This window comes from Leucoraja erinacea, chromosome 14 (assembly GCF_028641065.1).
Source record: "Leucoraja erinacea ecotype New England chromosome 14, Leri_hhj_1, whole genome shotgun sequence".
NCBI classification, from domain to species: domain Eukaryota; kingdom Metazoa; phylum Chordata; class Chondrichthyes; order Rajiformes; family Rajidae; genus Leucoraja; species Leucoraja erinaceus.
In genome coordinates, this window is record NC_073390.1 from 38940470 (window position 1) to 38967324 (window position 26855).

Sequence of the window (26855 nt, forward strand, 5' to 3'; positions counted from 1 at the left end):
CTGAATGATAGTGTAATACATTGCACAAGTTTTTACGGTGGTTGATATTGAAATAAAATAAACTTAAAGATCTTCAAATAGCGTTGAAGAACATGTAACAATCTGCATCACTATGGTCTGGGTAATAGAAATGTAGCAAAGATCCGTTGCAATTTCACAAAAAATGGCTGCAGCAAAAATGGAGGCATTAGTTAAAGTTTTTCCTTAGCTTCCAGAACATCAGCCACATTGTCAATGTTTTTGGTCCTATATGTCTAGATTCTGTATTTTACATAGATGCATAGATAAATAGACAATGGGTGCAGGAGTAGGTCATTCGACCCTTCAAGCAGCACTGCCATTCAATGTGATCATGTCTGATCCACATTCAGTACCCCGTTCCTACCTTCTCCCCATATCCCTTGTTTCTGCTATCCCTAAAAACTCCATCTAACTCTCTATTGAATGCATCCAGTGAATCGGCCTCCACTGCCTTCTGAGACAGAGAATTCCACAAATGCACAACTCTGTGTGAAAATGTTTTTCCTCATCTCAGTTCTAAATGGCCTAGTCCTTATTCTTAAACTGTGGCCCCTGGTTCTGGACTGCCCCAACATCGGGAAAATGTTTCTTGCATTTAGCGTGTCCAATCCTTTACTAATTTTATATGTTTTATTTTTACACAGAGCAGAAGATGTCAGAGGAGGTGGTGGAAGCTGATATAATAGCACTAATTAACAGTAATTAAGAGAAGCACGAACAGGAATGGAGTGATATATATACTATATACAGGAAGATGGGGATAGTTTAAGATTAGAACATACAATACACCAAACTGAGACCAGTATTTTCATTTACTTAACAATTCCCTTTGTTATCTCTAGGTTTTCAGATTTACTGAATTTATCCCATGCACTCATAATGACTTTATCAAATCTGGCGTGCAAGCCTATGGTATCTGTGTCTGACCCACACAAAGTCCTGGCGGAATGCAGGAGTGGGGCGCCGTTGTGTATGGCTACTCCGCCTGCAGTCCGTCCTTTCACCCTTTTTAATTTTTATTTTTAGTCCTGTTACTACAAAATGTTTGTTGGAGGTCTTCTTTTATGTGGTGGGTGGGGGGAGGGGAAGGGGGAAACCTTTCCTGGTCCCTACCTGGTCGGAGAGGCAGTTTCCCTCCGAGCTGCTTCTTCGCCCCTTCCTCGCGGCCTACCATCAGACTGTTGCAGCGTTTCCTGTCGGGATCGGCCGGGACTACAGCTTCGGTGGAGGTGCAGCGCTAGGACACCAACACGGAGTGGGTGATGGATTACCGGGTCACTGTGCGGTAAGCTCCGGAGTACTGTGACCGCCGACCAACATCCGAGGAGCTGTGGCTGCGGAGCGTCCAGTCGCAGGCGGCGCTGGTTTAAACACCGCGGAGCCTGGGATTCGAGATCACCAGAGTCGGAGCTCCAACCAGCGCGATCTGAAGACTTCGGGTTCCGCGGTCTCCGGGGAGGAAGCGGCCGCTCCAGACATTTCCAAGCCGCCGAGGAGTGTTCACCCGATGCCGGCATTCCAGCTTTCTGGCAAGAGGGCCTGAAAACATCGGACTGGCTGCGGAGGCCACAAATAGGCCCCGACCTCGGGTGACCACAGAGGGAGAGGACTGAACTTTCTGATGCCTTTCCCCACAGTGGAAATTTTTTATTCTGTTGTTGATTGGGACGTTTGTGTTGAATTATACAATATGTTGTGTCATTTTTCTTAATTTTAATTTTTCTATGGATGTACAGAAGCTTAATTATTTTTTTCTATGTAAAGCACTTTGGTCTCAACGCGAGTTGATTTAAACGTGCTATATAAATAAATTTACTTTACTTTACTTACTGTTCACCTATTGACGTACTCTTTAATACAATGGTTAAGCAACAAATAATTCTAAATTCTATATTTTCAAAACTTATGATTTCTCTTTCATTCTTCTGAACTGAGAATACAGATCTATCTGTTGTGTCTGTTTATGAGAGGACAGCCCTTTCATCCCAGGAATTAGCCTAGTGAATCAGTTTTGGACAGCGTCCAATGCAAAAATCTTTAAAAAATATCTATATACTGTGAAAAGTCTCATCTTGTTTGTTTGTATGCGTGCGTGGATGTGATATCCCAAAACCCTCCAAAACAGTACACGCTAGCGCTACAATTTTTGGCCCACCTTGCCATTATCCTGGGATGTAAATGAAACAAGTTTCATTTGGATTGATGTTATATTTTACAAGTTATTGACATTTTAAACTTTACAAAAAACACTTTTTAAACGACGTTTCCACTTGCCCTGCTCGACAGCCACATTACAAGGATGTCACAATGGGATCCCGAATCTCATTTACATTAAAAAAATTGAATTTCAAAAAAACTTTGCTTTAATCAAATTCTTCCGTTTTCTTTAACAGCTAACAGTGTGTTTAGGTTGTTTTAAAGCAAATTTGTAATTTTCATTGTGGGATAGGGGGGAGGTGAGGAGTGGGGGAGCAGGGGGATAGACGGAGAGGAGGGCTGTAGGGAGGGAGAGGGAGGGGGGGAAAGTGGGAGAGGTGAGGGGGGGAGAGTGGGGGAGTTTGGATAAAGGGGAGAGGAGGGGGGGAGTGGAGAGAGGTAGGTAGGGAGTGGGGAGAAGAGGGGGGGAGTGGGAGAGGTGGGGAGTGGGGGATAGAGGAAGAGGAGGGCAGTTGGGGAGGTGAGGAGGGACAGTGGGGGGGAGTAGGATAGGGGGATAGGGGGGGGAGGTGAGTGGAGGAGCGGGGAGATAGAGGCAGAGGAGGGGGGTATGGAGGGGAGAGGGGTTAGGGAGGGAGGGAGTGACTTAAGGGTAGGGGAAAGGAAGGGAGGGAGGGGAGGGTAGGAGGAGAGGGGAAAGAAGAGGGAGGGTGAAGAGGAGGGGGAGGGAGTGCTGGGGGAATGGAGGATAGGGGTAGGAAGAGGCGTGGAGAGGTGCCGTTGGGGGAGGGTTCAAGTCACAACGGGGAACTCTGGTGTCACAACGGGAACCCCTCAGCCATGCCTGCGCAGTTGGGGGCCATGGGTCAGTGGTGGAAAATAACGGGTCCGCACCTGGTCTAGTGGCTCCATAAAATTGTGCACCGTAGTCCAGGCGTGGACTCAGCAACACTTTCAGCAACACCCTGTATAATTGAAACAATACTTTGCAATTTGCAAAATACTGAAAATATTGGGGGTGAAAATGACTTCAGGACAGTTTGTTAGGAAAATTAAGGAAATGGTAACAGAATACTTATACAGCTGAGTGAGTATAATTTTATGGAGGAGAAATTGTGTTCAACCAATTGATGACTTCTTTGACAAAGTAACTAGCATGTTAGATACCAAGGAAGCCAATGGATGTAGCAAATTTTGTTATACAAAATTTAGTCCTTGAAGTGCCCCATAAAAGATTACCGCATTAGATAAGCACCTGTGGACTTGAACGTAATAGGTTAAGTCCAGGGGGTCAGATATGGGGCTTTATGTGTGGGCCAGATATATTGTCAGTGCAGAGGGGCTAGTAGGAGCAAGGCCAAGTGTGCATCCAGAGTCAAGGTCTGGAATAGTACTAGGTGTGCAGTCAAAACTGGGACAATGGGAGTGTTCAGTACTGGGAACCTAAGCAGGTAGGCAGCTATGATCAGGGTAGAATGGGGGGCCAGGTGTCAGGCTGGACTCGGGGTCAGGAATGAGAGAAGGTATGCAACTGGAATCAGGGCCAGGAGTAGTACCAGATGTGCAGTGAGACCCAGGTTGGTCAACATGGGCCAAGTGTTTGATTATAATCTGATTTCCATACATGAATATACTAAGATCACTCAAGTACTGCACCTGTTGATCAGAGCCTGGCTCTACTGTGGAATGTAATTAGGAATGTAATTTAGCCTCACTTTATTCATAGCTAATCCAAGTTAGAGCATAAATATTGCATTCAAGTGTAAGTTAAAAGACTCGCTATATTATGCACCAGATTACACAATTTCAAGGTGAAAACTGCAAAAGCTCTATACCAATGGGAGGGGAGACATCCCCCCTCCCCACATCCCCCCCCCCCCCCCCCCCCCCCCCCCCCCCCCCCCCCCCCCCCCCCCCCCCCCCGGTCGCTATGCTCTCTCTGGCTTGGTCTCTCGCAATTTCTTACTGCCTGCTCTCACCCAATGTTGGCAGCCCTGCATTGCAATCTCTCCCCCATTTAGATGATACTTTGAGATTTCTCTTTGTTGAAATGCATGACCACATAAATTGATCACACAATGAACTGTATTTGCCAAGTATTCAACCACTCACTCATAACTGTATCCTGTTGCAGAGTCCAAATATCCTCATTTCAACATACCCTTTGAATATGTTATTTTTATTTAGCAGCTATGTGTCTATGAGAACATTCATTATTTTAGGATTGCAGCTTAGAATCACAGGCCACATGCTCCAAAATATCCATAGCAGTTCCCAATTACTTTCATTTTCCTGCAGCCATACAAATTACTTTTCAAGTGCTGAGAAAATTTTCCTTTTGTAGTGCCGTATTGACTCTGTATCCATCATTCTTACAGGTAGCGAATACCATTTTTATTACACTGCAGAAAAAAATGTAATGTCGCTAGTTTGAAAGATGTACTCGTGAGAAAAATCTTTAAACCCCAGATCCTTGAACTTTCTGCAAATGGGAGCAGATTCCACATACCCTATCTAAACACATCATGGTCTGGTACATTTCCATCAAACCTCCTGTCAATTTTCCTCATGCCACAGAAAACAATCCCAGAGGTACCAGTTAAACCTTGGACCTTGAATCCCTCATCTCCAGTACTAGTAGGTAGACAAAAATGCTGGAGAAACTCAGCGGGTGAGGCAGCATCTATGGAGTGAAGGAATAGGTGACGTTTCGGGTCGAGACCCTTCTTCAGACTGATGCGGAGGTGGGGGAAACGGGAAGAAGAAAGGAAGAGGTGGAGTCAGTGGGCTGTGGGTGAGCTGGGAAGGGGAGGGGAAGGAGGGAGAAAGCAAGGATTACCTGAAATTGGAGAAGTCAATGTTCATACCGCTGGGGTGCAAACTGCCCAAGCGAAATATGAGGAGGTGCTGCTCCTCCAATTTGCGGTGGGACTCACTCTGGCCATGGAGGAGGCCCAGGACAGAATGGTCGGATTCGGAATGGGAGGGGGAGTTGAAGTGCTCAGCCACCGGGAGATCAGGTTGGTTCGTGCGAACCGAGCGGAGCTGTTGGGCGAAGTGATCACCAAGCCTAAGCTTGGTCTCACCGATGTAGAGCAGCTGACACCTAGAGCAGCGGATGCAATAGATGAGGTTGAAGGAGGAGCAAGTGAACCTCTGCCTCACTTGGAAAGACTGTTTGGGTTCTTGGATGAAGTCAAGGGTGGAGGTAAAGGGACAAGTGTAGCATTTCTTCAAGGGAAGGTACCGGGAGAGGGGGTGATTTGGATGGGATGAATTGGCCAGGGAGTTACGGAGGGAGATGGGAAGATGTGGCCAGTGGTGGAATCCCGTTGGTGGCATCACTCTGCACCTAGAGCGAGGTAAAAGGCAAACCTTTCATGCAAAGTGAGAAGTTATTAGTTTTAAGGAATAACTTGTCTGGGTTGTCTGGTAAAAAGGCCGGGTTTTAAACTAAATACAGGCTTGAACAGAACTAATGTTAAGCAGTAATTAAACCAAAGCTTTGTAGGCTCCATTGCTCTTTGGATCCAAGATATTTCTTCTCACTTGGGCAGCTTTCAAACTGGAAATATAATACAGCAGCTTCCTGTTAACAGAAATCGAGTCATTCAGCACCAATTAATCATGCAGAAATGGGCTGGTGGGAGAGATATTTTAGTGAAGTACATAATCAAGAGTATGGTGAACTGCTCTATCTAACCTTTATTCTTTAACCCCTGGGTCTTGATAGAACAGAAAAGTGGAAGCCTAATTCCACCTTCCATTATGATATCCACTATGACAAGATCTGATGCCATTCATCAGCACTAAAGGTTTTTCCCGGTGCACCAAGAGCTTGCCAAATGTCCTACTTGTCGGGTAATGAGACCCAAATCCATGCCACCTCCAACATAAAAAGAAACAATGTAGAGCAATGACATTTCAGCAGAAGTATTGTGGGTTCCACTGTCCTTTAGTCTTCAGATTTCCTTCTTCTTGGAAAGACAATTATACCTGTATCTAAAACTCTGACCTTGTGCTCTTCCGGTTTGCGCGGTTTTTCTATTTGTGCAAAAATGGTACGCGATAGCGCTACAATTTTTTGCCAGGCTACTCACCGTTCTCCTGTGCTGCGAGTGCAATACGTTTTGTTCCGATTGGTGGTAAATTGTAAAAGGTCTCGAGGTTTTAAAATCTTAAAAACCGTGCCTGTGCAGATTCCTTCAGTCAGCGCCACGCAGATTGGTCTCTTCTGTCAGACAATGCCTCGGCCGGGATGGCGACGCCCCTTCCTGCCCCACCGGCGGCAGTATCCCGCCTCACTCACAAACTCCTGAGTGGTGAGTGGTGCAATATTGCATTGGGGGGATCGGTTGCATTGGGGGAACAGGTGAGTGGTTCAATATTGCATTGGGGAATGGGTTGCGGTGGGGGACCAGACCTCCCGTGTGACAGGGACCCAACGGATCCCACTTATTTTAGTCCTGTTTAAAACTATGGGGCTGAAGATATACATTCCTGCATTGATCTTGTTCGACACAAACACCCGAGGGTTCTCCACAAATCGGTGTATCAGAATCAGAATCAGAATCACACTTTATTCGTTAAGTATGTTTTGCAACATACGAGGAATTTCATTGGCAGGGTCAGTTGTACAATTAAAAGCAACAGATCACTCAAAAAACACATTTTAACATGAACATCCACCACAGTGACTCCTACACATTCCTCACGGTGGTGGAAGGCGAAATAAAGTTCAAGTCTCTTCCTTTGTTCTTCCTCGATCGTGGGCCTCGAGCCCCTGTTGATGGGATGATCTTGCCTCCCGTAGCCAGCGGCGTTCGGGCCCTCCGCGTCGAGGCGATCAAGGTCTCGTATCCGGGGGGGGGGATGTCAGCTCCCCCTCGCCGGGCGATCAAACCTCGCATTGGGGCTGGTCGGGCCCGACTAGCCTCACCCGAGGCTGCGAGGCTTTGCTGGCGATTCCGCGGTGGGAGTGATCCCAGGCAATGGATTAGCTCCGATGTTAAGTCCGCGCCCAACGGTGGGGCTCACGACAATCCGAGGAGGCTTCCAGCTCCATCGATGGTAGGCCGCAGAGCACGGACAATGTGATCCGAAAATTAATCACATCTCCGGGAAGGTAGGAGCTTGAAAAAAAGTTTCCTCCGGCCCCCTCCCCCCACATAAAACAAACTGAAGAAAATTAAAACAAACTTTTAACGCACTAAAAAATAACAAAAAGAAAGAAAATACGAACAGACTGCCGGCAGCGCAGCCATCTCCGGCCATTTTGAATGAATGAATAAGTCAATTAATATTTAATTGACTTTGTATAGTTGGGATTACTAATTTAGTATTTATTTTTTGTTTCTGGTGGTTTGCTGTTTTCAGAACTGTTTGAAGTCTTGGGGCAAAACTCATAAGTCTCATAGAACTGGTGTTTGAAGTGGTGTTTAATAGAGGCTTTGTGGCTGTGATCTTAACTTTAACATAATCATTATTGCATATCTGTTATACCAACGGTATCCTGTAGAATATCAAACTAAATTTTTCATTGTAAATTGATCATCTTTGTTTTGTCAAATTTTGAAGAGGTCGTTACTTGACACATAATGAGCTAGGTTTTAATTAAAATTTAGAGCAGCATCTTTTGGGTTTTGAATAAAAACGTGAACATTAAAATTAAACACAGCTGTCTGGTACATAGTCACAGTCAAAGTATGAGCTTTTTGTGCCTACCTGGCAGAAATAGGTGGATTTGTTTATTATTGCATTGGGTATTCTAAGTTTTAATAAGCTTTTGAGAACGGCATGCACCTTTTATGTAGGTCCCAATGGTAACCTTGAGACAATTGGTATTTTAGTCAGTGGTTTGAGTGGGGCATTGCTCTTGCTTTTCTACAAGGTAAAACAGTTGGATAGATCTTCTCAAGCCATAAGAGACACAAACACAAGGGTATTTAATTGATATTTTACTTTGTGGGGTCAGGAAGAGTAGGGGATTACGTTTCCCTGATGACTGCTAATATTGTAGAGTTTGTTCGCACTTATTGTAGAAGGGAAATTCAAACATTCAAACAAGTTAACAAACTTAAGTCAGAATGTGTTGCAAATATTGGCTGCTCAATGGCAAATGGCATTTAATGCATTGAAATGGAGAAAAGATTACTTTTCTGATATGTATCTCCTCACTATTCTTCTTGTTGGTTAAACCAAATCTGATTAGCCATTTGTTTCTAAAGGGCCTGTCCCAATTGGGCGAACTAATCCGCGAGTTCTGGCGAGTTTGCCCTTGACTCATACTCGCAGCATGGTCGACACAAGGTAATAGGAGGTCTTTTGTAACTCTTCATGCTCAAGTGCGGTCTCCGCGTACTTGAGGCCTCAGCTAGGTCGCAGCGTTTTTTTCAATATGTTGAAAATTGCCCGCAAGTTAAATAAGGTCGCCATGGAAAAAATCGATACTTTTTATACTCGTAGGTTTAGTCGTACTAGGTCGTAGTAGGTCGGCATGTTAGTCGTAGGTAATCGAGGGTAGTCGAAGGTAGTCGTAGATAGTCTTCAACATAGTCGAAGGGAGGTCGAAGGAGATCGAAGGAGGTCGTCTTCACTCTCCACTATTCGGTCGGTGTCCAATTTTCCCAAAGCTAGTCGTAGCTAGTCGACGCTGGTCTTCAACATGGTCGAAGGAGGTCTTCTACATAGTCGAAGGAGGTCTTCAACATATCATTTTTTCAAACTCTTCTAATCTCGCCAATTAGGTCGCCCAAGTGGGACAGCCCCTTTAGTGGTGATCCTGTAATTCTGAATAGCGGAGATCTGAAAAAAAACATGAGATCTGAAAATAATTCCTTTGCTTTGCTAATTCACATTAGACCTAGGTCAATGTATGTGACAGAATCTGTGCTTAACAATTGTCCTTATCTATCTTGTTTTTTTATAACACCCAAAATAAAAAGCAGACAACTTGCTGTCCAACAACACTGTTGGAGGCTGTGTGGGAGTACGGACGCAGACCACTCGCATATTTTCTGGAACTGTGTAAAGATAAGGCCATACTGGGAAAATGTTAATGCAGTTGCAAAAAATATCTTGGGTTATGAAATCCCAAATACCTGTCCTGTGATGTATCTGGGGCGTATTAAAGATATTGTAAAAATAGAAGATACATATTTGATTAAAGTTTTGCTTGCAGCAGGTAAGAAGGCCATTACCAGGCAAGTGGCTTAATGAAAAAAGTCCAAAACAGGAACAGTGGTTAGAAATTGTGCGAGACATCTTTAATATGGAGAAATTGACATATTCCTTGAGAGTCAAGGAGAATTCATTTGAGAAGATCTGGGAAAAATGGTCCGTTTATTTGAGCCATGACACCAATTAGATAAATGCCGAGCTAGATATCGGAAGGTTGTGTTATATAGAACTAGATGGTATGTTTGTATGAATATTGAATTATCTCCAGATAACTAATCAATGTAATGTTTTTTCTTTTTTAATTTGGTAAGCGAACCACACGGTCTTATTCCAATTTTTTATTTATTTACTTCTTTTTTTTCCCCCTATCTACTTTTTTTTTAATTTTGATTGCTGTTTTATTTATGGTGATGGTGTTGCACCCTTTTGTATATATCTCTGAAAAATCAATAAAAATTTAACTGAAAAAAAACAATTGTCCTTACGAAATGTATCATAGACCAGTCAGCACAGGACAGGTCCTTCGGCCCACGATGTCTATGTCATACCAAGAACAATTCTCATCTGCTTGCACATAATCTATATCCCTCCATTTCCTGCATATCCATGTGCCTATTCTTGAACACCACTGTTGTATCTACCTCCAGCAGAGTGTTTCAGGCACCCTCTGCATCTCTTTTAAACTTTGCCTCTCTCACCTTAAAGCTATGGTCTCTATTCTTTGAAATTTCCACCGTGCTTAAAAGGTTTTGATTGTCAAACTTGCTAAGATATAGAAGGTAGGGAAGAGTTGACTGAATACATGATGTCCAATGTAAGAACCTTCTGAGGTTTAGCCAGGCGACAGGAAATGTATATCCATAATTATAACAATGGCATCTTTGTTCATTACAGTGGGGAACTTAGCTTTACGTTCAAACTTTAATGATAAATGGAGTCGGAGTAGGAGTAATCGAGGGAGGAGGAAGAAGGTATTTGAACCCTACTTGCCAACCAGTGAAGTTTCAGCTGGTTTGAAAAGAGGAGAACTTGTGCAGGTAATTAATCACCTAATTGAAGAATAGTAAGTAGCATGCATTTTACTATTGGAATGAGGAATTAGATGTTGGTCATATATATACATTAGTTGTTTTATGTAGGTGATGATATTATGAAACCAGTAAATTAATTAATTAATATAATTTACTTGTGATGTATGGATAATGATATTCACTTCACATGTGGAATTGAAAAATATTAGAGATGAAACTTATGCCATTGGAGTCATTGCAATCCAGGTATAACTGGTACATCTAAGACCACAGCACATGTCCTTCCCCTTTATCTTCCTTTCTTCTGTTGCTCAGCTCCTTTGCCATTGGCATCCCAATGGGAATCTCGCTGTGATTGGTAAATTGGCCAGGAGGTGTCACAAATCAGATGATTGTGCTGAAAATTCTCTGAGCCCAAAGGACTTATTGATTAATTATTTCTAACATTAACACATGATTAAACCAAATATTAAGTCAAATTTAATGTTGTTTATGTTGTATACTGTGCATTCAGAAAGTATTCAGACCCCTTCACTTTTTCCACATTTTTGTTACGTTACAGCCTTATTCTAAAATGGATTAAATTCACTTTTTTTTATCATCAATCTACACACGATACCCCATAATAAAAAAGCGAAAACAGGTGTTTAGAAAATTTTGCAATGTAATTATGAATGAATGAATGAATAACTTTATTGGCCAAGTATTCACATACAAGTAATTTGCCTTGGTGCTCCGCCCACAAGTGACAACATGATATACAGTGACAGTTACGAATAATACATAAAACATTAACATTAATAATGAATTAAAAAGAAATAACTGAAATATCACATTTACGTACAGTGGCTTGCAAAAGTATTCATACCCCTTGAACTTTTCCACATTTTGTCACGTTACAACCACAAACGTAAATGTATTTTATTGGAATTTTATGTGATAAACCAACACAAAGTGGCGCATAATTGTGAAGTGGAAGGAAAATGATACATGGTTTTCAAATTTTTTTACAAATAAAAAAACTGAAAAGTGTGGCGTGCAAAAGTATTCTGCCCCCTTTACTCTGATACTCCTAAATAAAATCCAGTGCAACCAATTGCCTTGAAGTCACCTAATTAGTAAATAGAGTCCACTTGTGTGTAATCTAATCTCAGTATAAATACAGCTGTTCTGCGAAGGCCTCAGATGTTTGTTAGAGAACATTAGTGAACAAACAGCATCATGAAGCCCAAGGAACACACCAGACAGGTCAAGGATAAAATTGTGGAGAAGTTTAAAGCAGGGTTAGGTTATAAAAAAATATCCCAAGCTTTGAACATCTCACGGAGCACTGTTCAATCCATCATCCGAAAATGGAAAGAGTATGGCACAACTGCAAACCTACCAAGACATGGCCATCCACCTAAACTGACAGGCCGGGCAAGGAGAGCATTGATCAGAGAAGCAGCCAAGAGGCCCATGGTAACTCTGGAGGAGTTGCAGAGATCCACAGCTCAGGTGGGAGAATCTGTCCACAGGACAGCTATTAGTCGTGCACTCCACAAATCAGGCCTTTATGGAAGAGTGGCAAGAAGAAAGCCATTGTTGAAAAAAAGTCATAAGAAGTCCCGTTTGCAGTTTGCCACAAGCCATGTGGGGGACACAGCAAACATGTGGAGGACGGTGCTCTGGTCAGATGAGATATTGAAGTTTTTGGCCTAAATGCAAAACGCTATGTGTGGCGGAAAACTAACACTGCACATCACCCTGAACACACCATCCCCACTGTGAAACGTGGTGGCAGCCTCATGCTGTGGGGATGCTTTTCTTCAGCAGGGACAGGGAAGCTGGTCAGAGTTGATGGGAAGATGGATGGAGCCAAATACAGGGCAATCTTGGAAGAAAACCTGTTAGAGTCTGCAAAAGACTTGAGACTGGGGCGGAGGTTCACCTTCCAGCAGGACAACGACCCTAAACATACAGCCAGAGCTACAATGGAATGGTTTAGATCAAAGCATATTCATGTGTTAGAATGGCCCAGTCAAAGTCCAGACCTAAATCCAATTGAGAATCTCTGGCAAGACTTGAAAATTGCTGTTCACAGACGCTCTCCATCCAATCTGACTGAGCTTGAGCTATTTTGCAAAGAAGAATGGGCAAAAAGTTCAGTCTCTAGATGTGCAAAGCTGGTAGAGACATACCCCAAAAGACTTGCTGCAGTAATTGCAGCGAAAGGTGGTTCTACAAAGTATTGACTCAGGGGGGCTGAATACTTTTGCACGCCACACTTTTCAGTTTTTTATTTGTAAAAATATTTGAAAACCATGTATCATTTTCCTTCCACTTCACAATTATGCACCACTTTGTGTTGGTCCATCACATAAAATCCCAATAAAATACATTTACGTTTGTGGTTGTAACGTGCCAAAATGTGGAAAAGTTCAAGGGGTATGAATACTTTTGCAAGCCACTGTACATATTCAGAGCCTTTGCTATGACACTCAAAATTGAGCTTAGGTTCATCCTGTTTCCATCGATTATTCTTGAGATGTTTCTACAACTTGATTGGAGTCCACCAGTGTTAAATTAAATTGATTGAACATGATTTGGAAAGGCACACACCTGTCTATATAAGGTCCCACAGTTGCCATTGCATGTCAGAGCAAAACCCAAGCCATGAATACGAAGGAATTGTCCGTAGACCTCCGAGACAGGATTGTGTTGAGACACAGACCTGGGGAAGGGTATAAAACAATTCCTACAGCTGGACTCAATACTCCAGATGTGGTCTCACCAGAGCCCTATACAACTGCAGAAGAACCTCTTTACTCCTGTACTGAAATCCTCTTGTTATGAAGGCCAACATTCCATTAGCTTTCTTCACTGCCTGCTGTATCTGCACGGCAACTTTCAGTGATTAGTGTACAAGGACGCCCAGGTCTCGCTACACCTTGACTAACCTAACCCCATTGAGATAATAATCTACCCCCTTGTTTTTGTCACCAAAGTGGATAACCTCACATTTATCTATATTATACTGCATCTGCCACGCATCTGCCCACTCACTCAACCTTTCCAGGTCACCCTGCAACCTCCTAACATCCTCTTCACAGTTCACACTGCCACCCAGCTTTGTGTCATCCACAAACTTGCTAGTAGTAATTCCCTCTTCCAAATCATTAATATATACGGTAAGCAGTTGCGGCCCCAACATCGAGCCTGGCGGCACTCCACTCGCCACTGCCTGCCATTCTGAAAAGGGCCCGTTCACTCCTACTCTTTGCTTCCTGTCTGCCAACCAATTTTCTATCCATGCCAACAGCCGACCCCCAATACCATGTGCCCTAATTTTAGTCACCAGTCTCCCGTGCGGGGCTTTATCAAAGGCTTTCTGAAAGTCTAGATACACTACATCCACTGGCACCCCTTCAACCATTTTACTTGTCACATCCTCAAAAAATTCCAGAAGATTAGTCAGGCATGATTTCCCTTTCATAAATCCATGTTGACTTGGACTAATCCTTTTACTGCTATCCAAATGCCCCATTATATGCCTCTTTAATAATTGACTCCAGCATCTTTCCCATCACCGAAGTCAGGCTAACTGGTCTGTAATTCCCCGTTTTCTCTCGCGCTCCTTTCTTGAAAAGTGGGATAACGTTAGCTGTCCTCCAATCCACAGGAACTGATCCTGAATCGATCGAACATTGGAAAATAATCACCAATGCGTCTTCTATTTCTAGAGCCACTTCCCTGAGGACCCCGGGATGCAGACCATCAGGCTCCGGGGATTTATCATCCTTCAGTCCATTAGCCTACCCAATACTATTTCTCGCCTAATGAAAATTTCCTTCACTTCCTCTACCCCCTTAGATCCTCTGTCCTCCAGTACACCTGGGAGATTGTTTGTGTCTTCCATAGTGAAGACAGATCCGAAGTACCTATTCAACTCTTCTGCCATTTCCTTGTTAACCATAATAATTTCACCCGTGTCTGTCTTCAAGGGACCCACATCTCTAAAGAAGTTTTTAAAGTGTTGCCAGCTTATTTTAGAAGTGTTTGAGAAGTTTAAGATAAAGGGAACTTTTAATTTGGCCTCTTGTTTAATTGTTTCAGTTTTATTTGATGAACTTATTTCTGCGTTTTCACATTGTTCTTATGCTTATATGAATGTTTGACGTTACCTTGCGAGACTTGGTCAGTTCTTTGGATTTATAGCCAGTGCTTCAAAATGTGTATGGTTGGGAAAATTAAGACCATAATTTTTATTGGCTTTTACAGGGTGTGCTGAGAATTAATCCTAAAAAGTATCATGAAGCCTTTATTCCCGCCACTGTAAGTATTAATACATTGGTTTTCAAAAAGCCTTTTCAGAGCAAATTATTATTTATAATTTGTGTGCTTAGTTTCTAAAGTACACTTTATATTAGAAGTTGAAATAAATATTTACATTGTTAAGAACTTTGTATAATCAATCAATCAATCAACCTTTATTGTCATCTTGCAAGCAACAGTTGTTACAGTGCAAAATGAAAAGACGTTTCCCAGTGAATAGCGGATCATCGCACATGAAATTTAAACACTTCACACATAATAACACTAAAAACAATCCAGTCCCTGATGGAACAGTATAAATAGTTAAAAGCAGGTAAAAAAACACAATGTTAAAATTCAATAAACCAATCATAAAAAATGTCCGGGGCCGCTGATTTGAGTGGCCAGTGCCAGTATTAAAGTGTCCGTGCCAGCTGCAGAGTCAAGTCAAGTGACTGTGGGTGCAGAGTGACTGTTTAGCAGCCTCACAGCCTGTGGTAGGAAGCTGTTTAGCAGCCTCGTAGTCCGGGCTTTGATGCTACGATATCTCTTGCCTGATGGCAGGAGATCCAGGTGTGCGTGGAGGGGGTGCAGTTTGTCCTTGGCAATTCTCTGTGCTTTCTTCAGACAGCGGCTCTGGAACAGTTCTTGTACCGAGGGTAGGGAGACACCAATGATCCTCTCTGCTCCCCTCACTACCCTCTGCAGAGCCTTCCTGTCCGAACAGTTGCAGGTGGAGTACCACGTATTTATGCAGTACGTGAGTACAGACTCCACCGTGCCCCTGTAGAAAGTCCTGAGGATGTTGGTGGGGAGTGAGGCCTGTTTTAGTTTCCTCAGGAAGTGCAGTCGCTGATGGGCCCGTTTGACGGTCCCAGTGGTGTTCCTGGACCAGGTGAGGCTGTCCGTTATTTGCACACCGAGGAACTTTATGCTCTCCACTCTCTCCACTGCAGTGCCACTAATGTTGAGCGGTGTATGCTTTGGCTGCGCCCTCCTGAAGTCGACAACCATCTCCTTAGTTTTGTCGACATTCAATTCTAGGTTGTTTTTGCCGCACCAGTCCACCAGTTGTTCTACTTCCTCCCTGTACATTGTTTCGTCATCTCCACTGATGAGTCCCACCACTGTAGTGTCGTCCGCGAATTTTATGATTTTATTTTCCCTGAATCTGGCAGCACAGTCATGTGTGAGCAGAGTGAACAACAGCGGGCTGAGCACACAGCCTTGAGGGGAGCCTGATACTGATTGTGATTTATATATGTCGAATAAAGGTCAGAAACAATATATTGTGCAAAACCTGTAATAGATTTTCATCTCCCCCCCACACACACACACACACACACACACACTCACACACACACACACACACACACACACACACACACACACACACACACACACACACACACACACACACACACACACAGTCTGAAGAAGGGTCCCAATCTGAAACGTCACCTATCCTTGTTCTCCAGAGATGCTGCCTGACCCGCTGAGTTACTCCAGCACTTTGTATCCTTGACATTTCATGTTTTATTTTGTGGTTTCAAGAAAATGATGCGTGTGTAAGACCTTTGGGCTTTAGTCCTCCTTTTTTTTTAAACATTAACACAATATACAATACCATTTATTTGTCATTTGAACTTCACATGAGGTTCTAATGAAATTTGGTTTCTGCAGTCATACAAGAAAAGAACCAAGACACACACCAACACAATTTACACAAACATCCATCACAGTGAATCTCCTCCTCACTGTGATGGAAGGCAAAGTCTTGTCTCTCCCCTGCTTTCCATTCTTCTCCCGATGTCAAAGTCAAAGCCCCCGGTGGGCGCTAGCAAGTCCACGGCCATTTAAAGCCGCGCCGGGCGATGTAAGGCCCTGCTCCGGGTCTTGATGTTGGAGCCCCCGGCGGGCGCTAGCAAGTCCCGTGGCTATTTAAGCCGCGCCGGGCAATGTAAGGCCCTGCTCACTTTCAACCCCGCAATTCGGGTGGGAGAAGTCGCCGTTGCCGGTGCCCCGCAAAGTAGTCTCCCACTGGGGACCCGCGAGCTCCCGGTGTCACCATCCACCGGAGTCAGGTCGCAGCCGCGCGCCACCGCAGCTCTCCACGCTCCGAACTCTCCACGCTCCGAAGCTGGCCAGCCCCACGATGGTAGGTCCGCAGCTCCGCAAGCTCCGTGACTTGAGCCCCCAGGTCGTTCCGGTTGGTGGCCGCTCCACGGCGCCAGGCCCCAACGACAACGGAGACCCGACAGGGAAAAGGTCGGGCCCCCGTGCAGGGAAGAGATTTAAAAGTTTCCCCCATCCACCCCCTGCCCCCCACACATACACATTTAAAAGCCCACTACAAACTATACCCTCAATGGGACAAATTTTTTTTTTTAAAAGGCAGACAGACTGCAGAGGCCACTGCGACGTCGGTCGCGCGCCGCCCACCCACTTTTGAATTTAGCATATTTCCCATTTAATTGCGATAACTGAAAAAATGAGGCAGAATGTTATGTTTCATGGCCAGGGTGCTCTTCAGTAGCATCTTCCTGGTGCCACTGGCATTGTATGCAAGAAATACTCTTTTTCAGGGCATAGCACTACTATGTTTCTCCAATTTAAAGCAAACTCTAATGGGACAATCAAAATGAGATTTTATTTATCAATGGAATGGTCAACTGCCTAAATAGTGAGCAATTTAGCTCACATGGCTTTGAGTCATTTTCTCCTTAATCTCGTAGTATTTTTGAGTATCTTATTTTTGTCAAATTTCAAATCTTGGAAAATGATACACAGTTTTGGTGTAACTCAACATTCCTGGAGAGCATGGATAGGTGATGTTTCGGGTTGGGGCCCTTTTCCAGGCATGCTTCCTGACCAGCTGAGTTACACCAGCACTTTTTGTCTTTTTTACTGTAAACCTGTTTCTACATATTAGTCTACATCTTGCTGCTATTATGTTATGTTCAAACATTATTTTGATCATTTTTTCTTTCTCAGGATGGAACTCGAGATATTTTTATCGATGGTGTCATTCCTCGAAATAGAGCTTTGAATGGTGATGTTGTGGTGGTAAAGCTTCTGCCCAGGGAGCAGTGGAAAGTAAGTTTTAGATCTGGAATGAAAATCAATATTTTTCTCTTCCTCTCATCATCTATGGACACATTCTATCCAGGGGTTGCAATATATATAGACAATAGACAATCGACAATAGACAAGTTTTAGCAAGTAACTAGTTTGTATTTGCTGGCTGGTAATAAATGTCATATCTCATGATTAGTATTTTACAAGCAGGTGCTGTAGTATCTTTAGAGTAAAATTCTGGCATCCTGGGAACATTGGTAGGGCTGGACTTTTGGATGTTTTTCTTATTGATATCTCAACATGCTTTGGATTTGCTTCTTTCTGGATGTTCCACAGCAGTGTTTTTGATTTACCAGTTGCATTTAAAGGAAGCAAGAACATCAGGCAAGGTGAGTTGAGAGGCAGTGTAGGAGTGAGATCCCCTTGGGTTTAAAAGGAGAGTGGGAATAGGCATCCCGTGCATTTAAAAGGGGGTGGGAATGAGCGTCCTGTGGATATTAAAAAAGATGAATGGAACTGGGCTCTGGAGCGTGGCAATGGAGCCCTAGTGAGTTGAAAAGGAATGTGGTAACTTTTGTTGATCAGTAAATTTGAAAGGAGCATGGGAACAGGTCCCCTGTGAATTTATAGTGAATATAGGAAACTGGGGGAGGGGTGGGTGGGTGGGTGGGTTTAACGATCAGAACACGATGCTGAACCATTGGGGTTTTCAAAAAATGAGATAGTGGATTGTCAGTGGTTTCCTCGGCATAACATGATGCTCTTTTGGCAGTATGTATAGTAGCACCCTGAACTCACCATAATTATACAACATAGATGATGAGCTTGAATTAATGATCTAACTTCCTGCTCAAAAGTTTCAACTTGCATACATCACCACAGATATACCAGTTTTCTGTTTGTTGTTTGCACTTTGATCAGTTCTATATTTTTTCAAAAGAAAATATTGCAAATGTTAGAGATGGAAATAAAAGCAGGGAATCCTAGCAATACTCAACAAAGCAGTCAGGACTAGTGGAGAGGGAAACAGAGTTAATGTTTCATCTGATGATGGACCAGTGACATTAATTCTGTTTCTCTTTCCACAGAAACTGCCCGACATACGAGCATTTCCATCACGTTTTGTTTGAGTTCAGCATTTGTTCTGTTGAAAGCTATGATTAAGAATCTTCTTCATTAGGTCTTTGAATGTTCATTTTTCAAAAATGTACTTTTGTAGAAATAGTATTACATAAGTATAATACCCGATTGATATTTTGAAATGTGTTGCAATATATGGCCCTTGAATGTCAGTCAAGGTAAGAAGCAAAATGTAATCAAATCAGCGCTGCCATGAGGCTTTGTTGAAAAACATGATTCTTTTGAACTACATAATATAAATTTTAGTTCATGGATCAGCAAAAAGTACAGTTAAGTTTTTGTAAATAAAATGATTGTAATTATTGGCTCATTGGAGATGTCGACTAAAACTGCAATGTTTCCATAAAAATGTAATATAATGAATAGCCAGTTAGTTTAAGGATAAGAGTGAAGTCTTTTAGGACCATATAACCATATAACAATTGCAGCACGGAAACAGGCCATCTCGGCCCTACAAGTCCGTGCCGAACAATTTTTTTTTCCCCTTAGTCCCACCTGCCTGCATTCATACCATAACCCTCCATTCCCTTCTGATCCATATGCCTATCCAATTTATTTTTAAATGATACCAATGAACCTGCCTCCACCACTTCCACTGGAAGCTCATTCCACACCACTACCACTCTCTGAGTAAAGAAGTTCTCCCTCATATTACCCCTAAACCTCTGTCCCTTAATTCTGAAGCCATGTCCTCTTGTTTGAATCTTCCCTATTCTCAAAGGGAAAAGCTTGTCCACATCAACTCTGTCTATCCCTCTCATCATTTTAAAGACCTCTATCAGGTCCCCCCTTAACCTTCTGCGCTCCAGAGAATAAAGACCTAACTTATTCAACCTATCTCTGTAACTTAGTTGTTGAAACCCAGGCAACATTCTAGTAAATCTCCTCTGTACTCTCTCTATTTTGTTGACATCCTTCCTATAATTGGGCGACCAAAATTGTACACCATACTCCAGATTTGGTCTCACCAATGCCTTGTACAATTTTAACATTACATCCCAGCTTCTATACTCAGAGATGACCGAGATGAGAAAATATTTTTTTACACAGAGAGTGGTGAATCTGTGGAATTCTCTGAGGCAGTTGTGGCCAGTTCATTGGCTGGATTTAAGAGGGAGTTAGATGTGGTCCCTGTGGCTAAAGGGATCAGGGGCTATGGAGAGAAGGCAGGTACAGGATACTGAGTTGGATGATCAGCCATGATCATATTGAATGGCGGTGCAGGCTCGAAGGGCCAAATGGCCTACTCCTGCACCTATTTTCTATGTTTCTATGTTTAGAAGGCCATAAATAACATAAATGAATTAATGTAAGTTGTCTGAAACTTTCAGAGTGCTATCACCACACTTGGCCTGTTCCTCAGCTTCAGAGTAACAAATTTAATTCAAAATTAGGAAATTGCAAAATTTATTTTATCTCTCAAATGTGACAATGTATCAAACCCCTTTGATATTTTCAGTGTACAGATAACAGTTCTGAACAGTAGAGGGCAGAAATATTGTTGAAGTTATAGTTTCTGGGCAAATGTTTAACACGGCTATGAAATCTGTTGTAAATATGAACACAACAGCTTTCTTACAACAGGTTTAATTGTCTAACATTGTTTTAAAGATAGTTAGTATACATTTTCAAAGCATATTCAGGAATTGTGCGACAGTTAGCTTTCTTCCTTCATTGTTCTAAACATCAGTCATTGTAATGTATTGGTGTGCAGTGTATATTGAGAATTAAAGTCAGCTGCATGTGAAAAGTTTCAGGTTTACGCCTCAGAAATTAACAATTCGTAATAATTGTGGTTGGTGCTATTTCTTACTTTAATACCATTTTCCTTTGCTTCTTTTATTCATTTTTGTTATTTTTTCACCACAATAATTAAATTGGCATAAGTGTAGATTAAAATTAGATCCCCAGGATTTAGTCGGCTTGTGTAGAGTATATGATCGTATCAGTAGTAGATGAAAACCTTTGCTGAGTTTCATTGTGAGTGCATTTTTAGATATGTTGATATAAAGTTATGATTGACTGAAATGGTCTGTCAAATTGTTGATTGAAGGTAAAGCAAGTCTCATTTACGGATGGAGTGAATCACAACTAGAAAGAGAGCAGTTGGACCATTTGTTCTTTTGTCAATCCAACGTTTTTCAATGCAAACAGGCTAATTGCAAAACATTATCTGAATGGTGTCAAGTTGGGAAAAGGGGAAGTACAACGGGATCTGGGGGTCCTTGTTCATCAGTCACTGAAAATAAACATGCAGGTACAGCAGGCAGTGAAGAAATCGAATGGCATGTTGGCCTTCATAACAAGAGGAGTTGACTATAGGAGCAAAGAGGTCCTTCTGCAGTTGTACAGGGCCCTAGTGAGACCACACCTGGAATATTGTCTGAAGAAGGGTTTCGACCCGAAACGTTGCCTATTTCCTTCGCTCCATAGATGCTGCCTCACCCGCTGAGTTTCTCCAGCATTGTGTGCAGTTGTGGTCTCCAAATTTGAGGAAGGACATTTGTGTTATTGAGGGAGTGCAGTGTAGGTTCATGAGGTTAATTCCCAGGATGATGAGACTGTCATATGTTGATAGAATGGAGCGGCTGGGCTTGTATAGTGGAATTTAGAAGGATGAGAGGGGATCGTATTGAAACGTAAAAGATTATTAAGGGTTTGGACACGCTAGAGGCAGGAAACATGTTCCCGATGTTGGGAGTGTCCAGAACCAGGGGCCACTGTTTAAGAATAAGCGGTAAGCCATTTAGAACGGAGATGAGGAAAAACTTTTTCACACTGAGGGTTGTGAATCTGTGGAATTCTCTGCCTCAGACAGCAGTGGTGGCCAATTCTCTGGATGCTTTCAAGAGCGAGCTAGATAGAACTCTTAAAGATAGCAGAATCAGAGGATATGGGGAGGCAGGAATAGGATACTGATTGTGGATGAACATGATCACAGTGACTGGCGCTGCTGGCTCGAAGGTCCGACTCCTGCACCTATTGTCTATTGCCGATTGTCCATTGAAATACACAGAATTACATAAAACACACAATAGAATAATGCCGAAACCAAGTTTAGGAACCGGAAACTGCAGATGCTAGTTTCCCAAGGAAAGGCACAAAATGCTGCAGTAACTCAGCGGGTGAGGCAGCATCCCTGGACAGCATGGATAAGTAATATTTTGGGTCAAGATCCTTCTTCAAACAAATGCCATTTGGCACATTAGTTTGTGCTAATTATGCACTGCATGGGAACAACTATATTAGATTGGTTACAGAATATATGCAGACATATAAAACTATTTTTAACCATGTACAATGTAAAAAGAAAATTGATGTTGGAAAATATATAAACGAAAGCTGCAGTAAAAAAAATAATTGAAAGAAAGGGAAAAAAGTTGTGTGAAGCATAAAGATGGTTGGTGCGAAAGAACTGGTGAGTGGAGTCCTGCAACTGCAGTGGTTCCGCACACAGGTTCCATGTTAGAAACATAGAAAAATAGATGCAGGAGAAGGACATGCGGCCCTTTGTACCAGCACTACCATTCAATATGATCATGGCTGATCATCTAAAATCAGTACCCCGTTCCTGCTTTTTCCCCATACCCTCGATTCCTTTTGGCCTAAGAGCTAAATCTCTCTTGAAAACATCCAGTGAATTGGCCTCCACTGCCTTCTGTGGCAGAGAATTCCACAGATTCACAACTATCGGGGTGAAAAGGTTTTTCCTCATCTCAGTTCTAAATGGTCTACCCAGTGCTTCCACACCTCAATTTTTTCCCCCTGAAATATAATTCCAAATCTCCTGGAATTTGATGGTATTTCCTGAAATTTTCTAAAATGCTACCTGCGTGCTATTGTTGTTGTTTTTCTTTTGCGGTCACACGTTAACAACACAGCAATCAAACTCGGACAATGGATACGTTAGCCTCTAATTATCCTCAAACTGAACTACTGGGTTGTGACAGCACTCTCCCTCTCCCCCTCTCCCTCTCTCCCTCTCCCCCTCTCCCTCTCTCCCTCTCCCTCTCCCTCTCCCTCTTCCCCTCACCCTCTCCCTCTTCCCCTCTCCCTCTCCCTCTCCCTCTTCCCCTCCCCTCTCCCTCTTCCCCTCCCCCTCTCCCCTCTCCCCCTGTCCCTTTCCCCTCTCCCTACCCCCCTCCTCTTTCCTCTCCCTCTTCCTCCCTCCCCCTCCACCCTCTCTCTCCCTCCCCATCTTTGGGCGGGGGGAAGGGGCGGAAGGAGGAGGCAGGGGTCCAGCCGGAGCGGCGCCTGGTGTCGGGTCACTGCCAGGACTGGGTTCAAAGACGGGAGAACGGTGTCGCCAGACCAACAGCCAGCAGCGGAGGGAACCCGCTACCTGGACGCCAGGCTGACCGGCGGCAAGGCTCCAACGTCGTGGATGGAGGTGATGGACCGGGCGGGCAGACATCGCAGCCCCAGGCCCGGGCACTCCTTTTTTTTTTCCCTAATCATCCCGCGGGCCGGATTGGACCCCTTGGCGGGTAGTTTGACACCCCTGATATAAAACAAGCGTGGACCCATTGGATCCGACTCCCAATCCCCCAACGCATTATTCCACCGCCCCATTCACCCAGACACGAAACGATGTAGTGCAAATGGTGATCTGCTGCCCGGGCCCACTGCGCATGCGCAGGGAGACGCCGTCATTTTGCATTCCTTCTGCGTCACCTGCGCCATTTTCAATTGTGAAGCGGCTGACGGGCCTTCCCCAACTGCGCAGGTGTGGATGGTCGTAAATATACTTTTTTCCCCCCAAATCGTCCCGCGTGCCAGATGCGGATATTTTCCGAAATTATTTTATTTCCCTAAAATTTCCCAAAGGCAACCAGAATTTCCTGAATTTCAGGTAATTTCCTACAAAGTGGAAACAATACAATACAATACAATTCAATACAATACAATGTATTTGTCATCTGGACCCCGTTGAGGTCCAAACGAAATGTTGTTTCTGCAGCCATACATTATAAAACGAGAAAGACCCGAGACACAACACAATTTACACAAACATTCATCACATCACTGTGATGGAAGGCAAAAAAAACGTATCTCTCCCCTGCACTCCCCTCCCCCCGATGTCAGAGTCAAAGTCAAAGCCCCCGGCGGGCGATGGTGATTGTCCCGCGGCCATTAAAGCCACGCCGGGTGATGCAAGGTCGCGCACCGGGTCTTGTTGTTGGAGCCCCGGCGGGCGCTCGCAAAGTCCCGCGGCCATTCCAAGCCGCGGGGGGCGATGGTAGGTACCTGCTCCAGGTGCTCTTCAACCCCGCAACTCGGGCGGGAGAAGTCGCCGCTGCGGAAGCCCCGAAAAGCGGTCTCCCACCAGGGACCCGCGGGCTTCCGGTGTTGCCGTCCGCCAGACCCGCGGTTGTAGCCTCCGAATCTCCGGGATTCGGGTCGCAGCAGCGCTCTAACCACCGCTCCAACCGCTCCGGACTCGGCCAGCTCCGCGACGGTGAGTAGGACCGCAGCTCCGCGACTGGAGCCCCAGGTCGTTCCTGTTGGAGGCCGCTCCACGTTGCAGCCCCAACGACAACGGAGACCCGACAAGAAAAGGTCGGGTCTCCCGTGCAGGGGAAAGATTTAAAAGTTACCCCCCCCCCCTACCCACACCCCCCCCACACACATATCCCGACAAAAATAAAAATAATAAAAACTACATAGAAACAAGACAAAAATAATAAAAATACAGACGGACTGCAGAGGCCGCTGCTGACGAAAGTCGTGCCGCCCACCGAAACACTGGGCTTACCCCTTATTCTTAAACTGTGATCCCTAGTTCTGGATTACCCCAACTTCGGGAAAAATAAATTCCTGCATATTGTCTGTCCAATCCTTTAAGAATTCAATATATGTTTCGATATGATCTCCTCTCATCCTTCTAAATTCCAGTGAATACAAGCCCAGAGATGCTGTCTGACTATCCTCGGTTCCATTCAAGGTTTGGACACATTAATTTAGTAAGAGAAATGTTGACAGTACCAAAAACGTGACTAAAAAGCTTTAAGGAAATAATGGGAAGTTAATATAGGCTTAAGACATTTGACACAAACTTTTAGAATAGTTTGATTTATTTTTGGTCCAGAGGTTTAAGTCCTAAATTGGGGCAAGGCTGATTTTTTTTGCATTAAATAGGAACTTGTAAAGGTTGTGTAGGAAAGAACTGCAGATGCTGGTTTAAATCGAAGGTAGACACAAAATGCTGGAATAACTCAATAGACAATAGATGCAGGAGTAGGACATTCAGCCCTTCGAGCCAGCACCGCCATTCAATGTGATCATGGCTGATCATCCCCAATCAGTACCCCGTTCCTGCCTTCTCCCCATATCCCCTGACTCCGCTATTTTTAAGAGCCCTATCTAGCTCTCTCTTGAAAGCATCCAGAGAACCCGCCTCCACTGCCCTCTGAGGCAGAGAATTCCACAGACTCACCACTCACTAGTGAGAAAAAGTGTTTCCCTGCGTCTCTGTTCTAAATGGCTTACTCCTTATTCTTAAAATGCGGTCCCTGGTTCTGGACTCCCCCAACATCGGGAACATGTTTCCTTCCTCTAGCGTGTCCAAACTCTTAATAATCTTATATGATTCAATGAGATGCCCTTTCATCCTTCTAAACTCCAGAGTGTATAAGCCCAGCTGCTCCATTCTCTCAGCATATGACAGTCCCGCCATTCCGGGAATTAACCTTGTAAATCTACGCTGCACTCCCTCAATAGCAAGAATGTCCTTCCTCAAATTAGGGGACCAAAACTGCACACAATACTCCAGGTGGGACAGGCAGCATCTCTGGAGAGAAGGAATTGGTGACATTTTGGGTTGAGACCCTTCAGACTTGGCTTGTAAAAGTTGATTTGGAGATGCTGTTAGCAGGTAAAGGCAGTAGATTTCAATTGCCTTTTCAAAAAACATGATCCTAAGAATATTTGACTGACAGAACCTATCGACTGCCAAAAGACAATGGACAATAGATGCAGGAGTAGGCCATTCGGCCCTTCGAGCCAGCACCGCCATTCAATGTGATCATGGCTGATCATCCACAATCAGTACCCCGTTCCTGCCTTCCTATATCCCCTGACTCCGCTATCTTTAAGAGCCCTATCTAGCTCTCTCTTGAAAGTATCCAGTGAACCGGCCTCCACCGCCCTCTGAGGCAGAGAATTCCACAGACTCACAACTCTCTGTGTGAAAAAGTGTTTCCTCATCTCTGTTCTAAATGAATTACCCCTTATTCTCAAACTGTGGCCCCTGGTTCTGGACTCCCCCAACATCGCCAACTCTGAATTGGTTTGTTCTGCTTTGTGCATTTTATAATTTTTTAACTGCAGTTGTTCCAGGATTAATTTTTGTTTTCTACTGTCTAGCAGAGTAATACAATTAAAAGGTGTTGATATATATTACCTCTGAATATTTTGCAATCCATATTGAGTTTGTAACTTTAAACAAAGCCATTATTTAAATATTTAAAACAATGATATAGAAATTTTCGGTGACATAATTTGACATTTTATTTTCCTTGAACTATCAAAGAAAATGAAATTCTCATGAAATAATGTTACAATCTATTCAAATGTTGATTTTGGGTGATTGTTACAAAAAATAATATTTAAAAATGTTGACAGGACATTGCAACTGTAAAGCAGGGTGTAACAAACACAGTAATGTGTCAAGTAATGTCAAGTAAGGCTACTTCATTGCACCAACTCAGTTTTCAATCTTTTTAGTTGCATGCTGTACCTCACATCCAACAAACTTCCTGTGGGATTGGAGCTAAACTTAAGAACTAATGGGAAACTTTTACACACCAGAATCAAGGTCACTCTGACCTCACTAGTCAAACTGCTGTGTGCAGACATCGCCAGTGTATTTGTGTGTGTGCGGATGAGGCTGAGCTCCAAGCCTTTGTTGGCTTATTCAGTGAACTACATGAGAGGGAATGAGCATTGCATTGAACA

At 43.6% G+C, this 26855-nt stretch overlaps 1 protein-coding gene across 1 annotated transcript in view; it reads left to right on the plus strand.

Annotated features, from left to right (window-relative positions):
* dis3l2 (DIS3 like 3'-5' exoribonuclease 2) overlaps positions 1-26855 on the plus strand; it is a 178458-nt gene that overhangs the window by 22591 nt on the left and 129012 nt on the right. The window contains exons 3-5 of the mRNA XM_055646207.1: positions 10252-10394; positions 14649-14702; positions 17676-17777. Coding sequence (XP_055502182.1) covers positions 10252-10394; positions 14649-14702; positions 17676-17777 — 299 coding nt within the window. The remainder of the gene's footprint in view (positions 1-10251; positions 10395-14648; positions 14703-17675; positions 17778-26855) is intronic.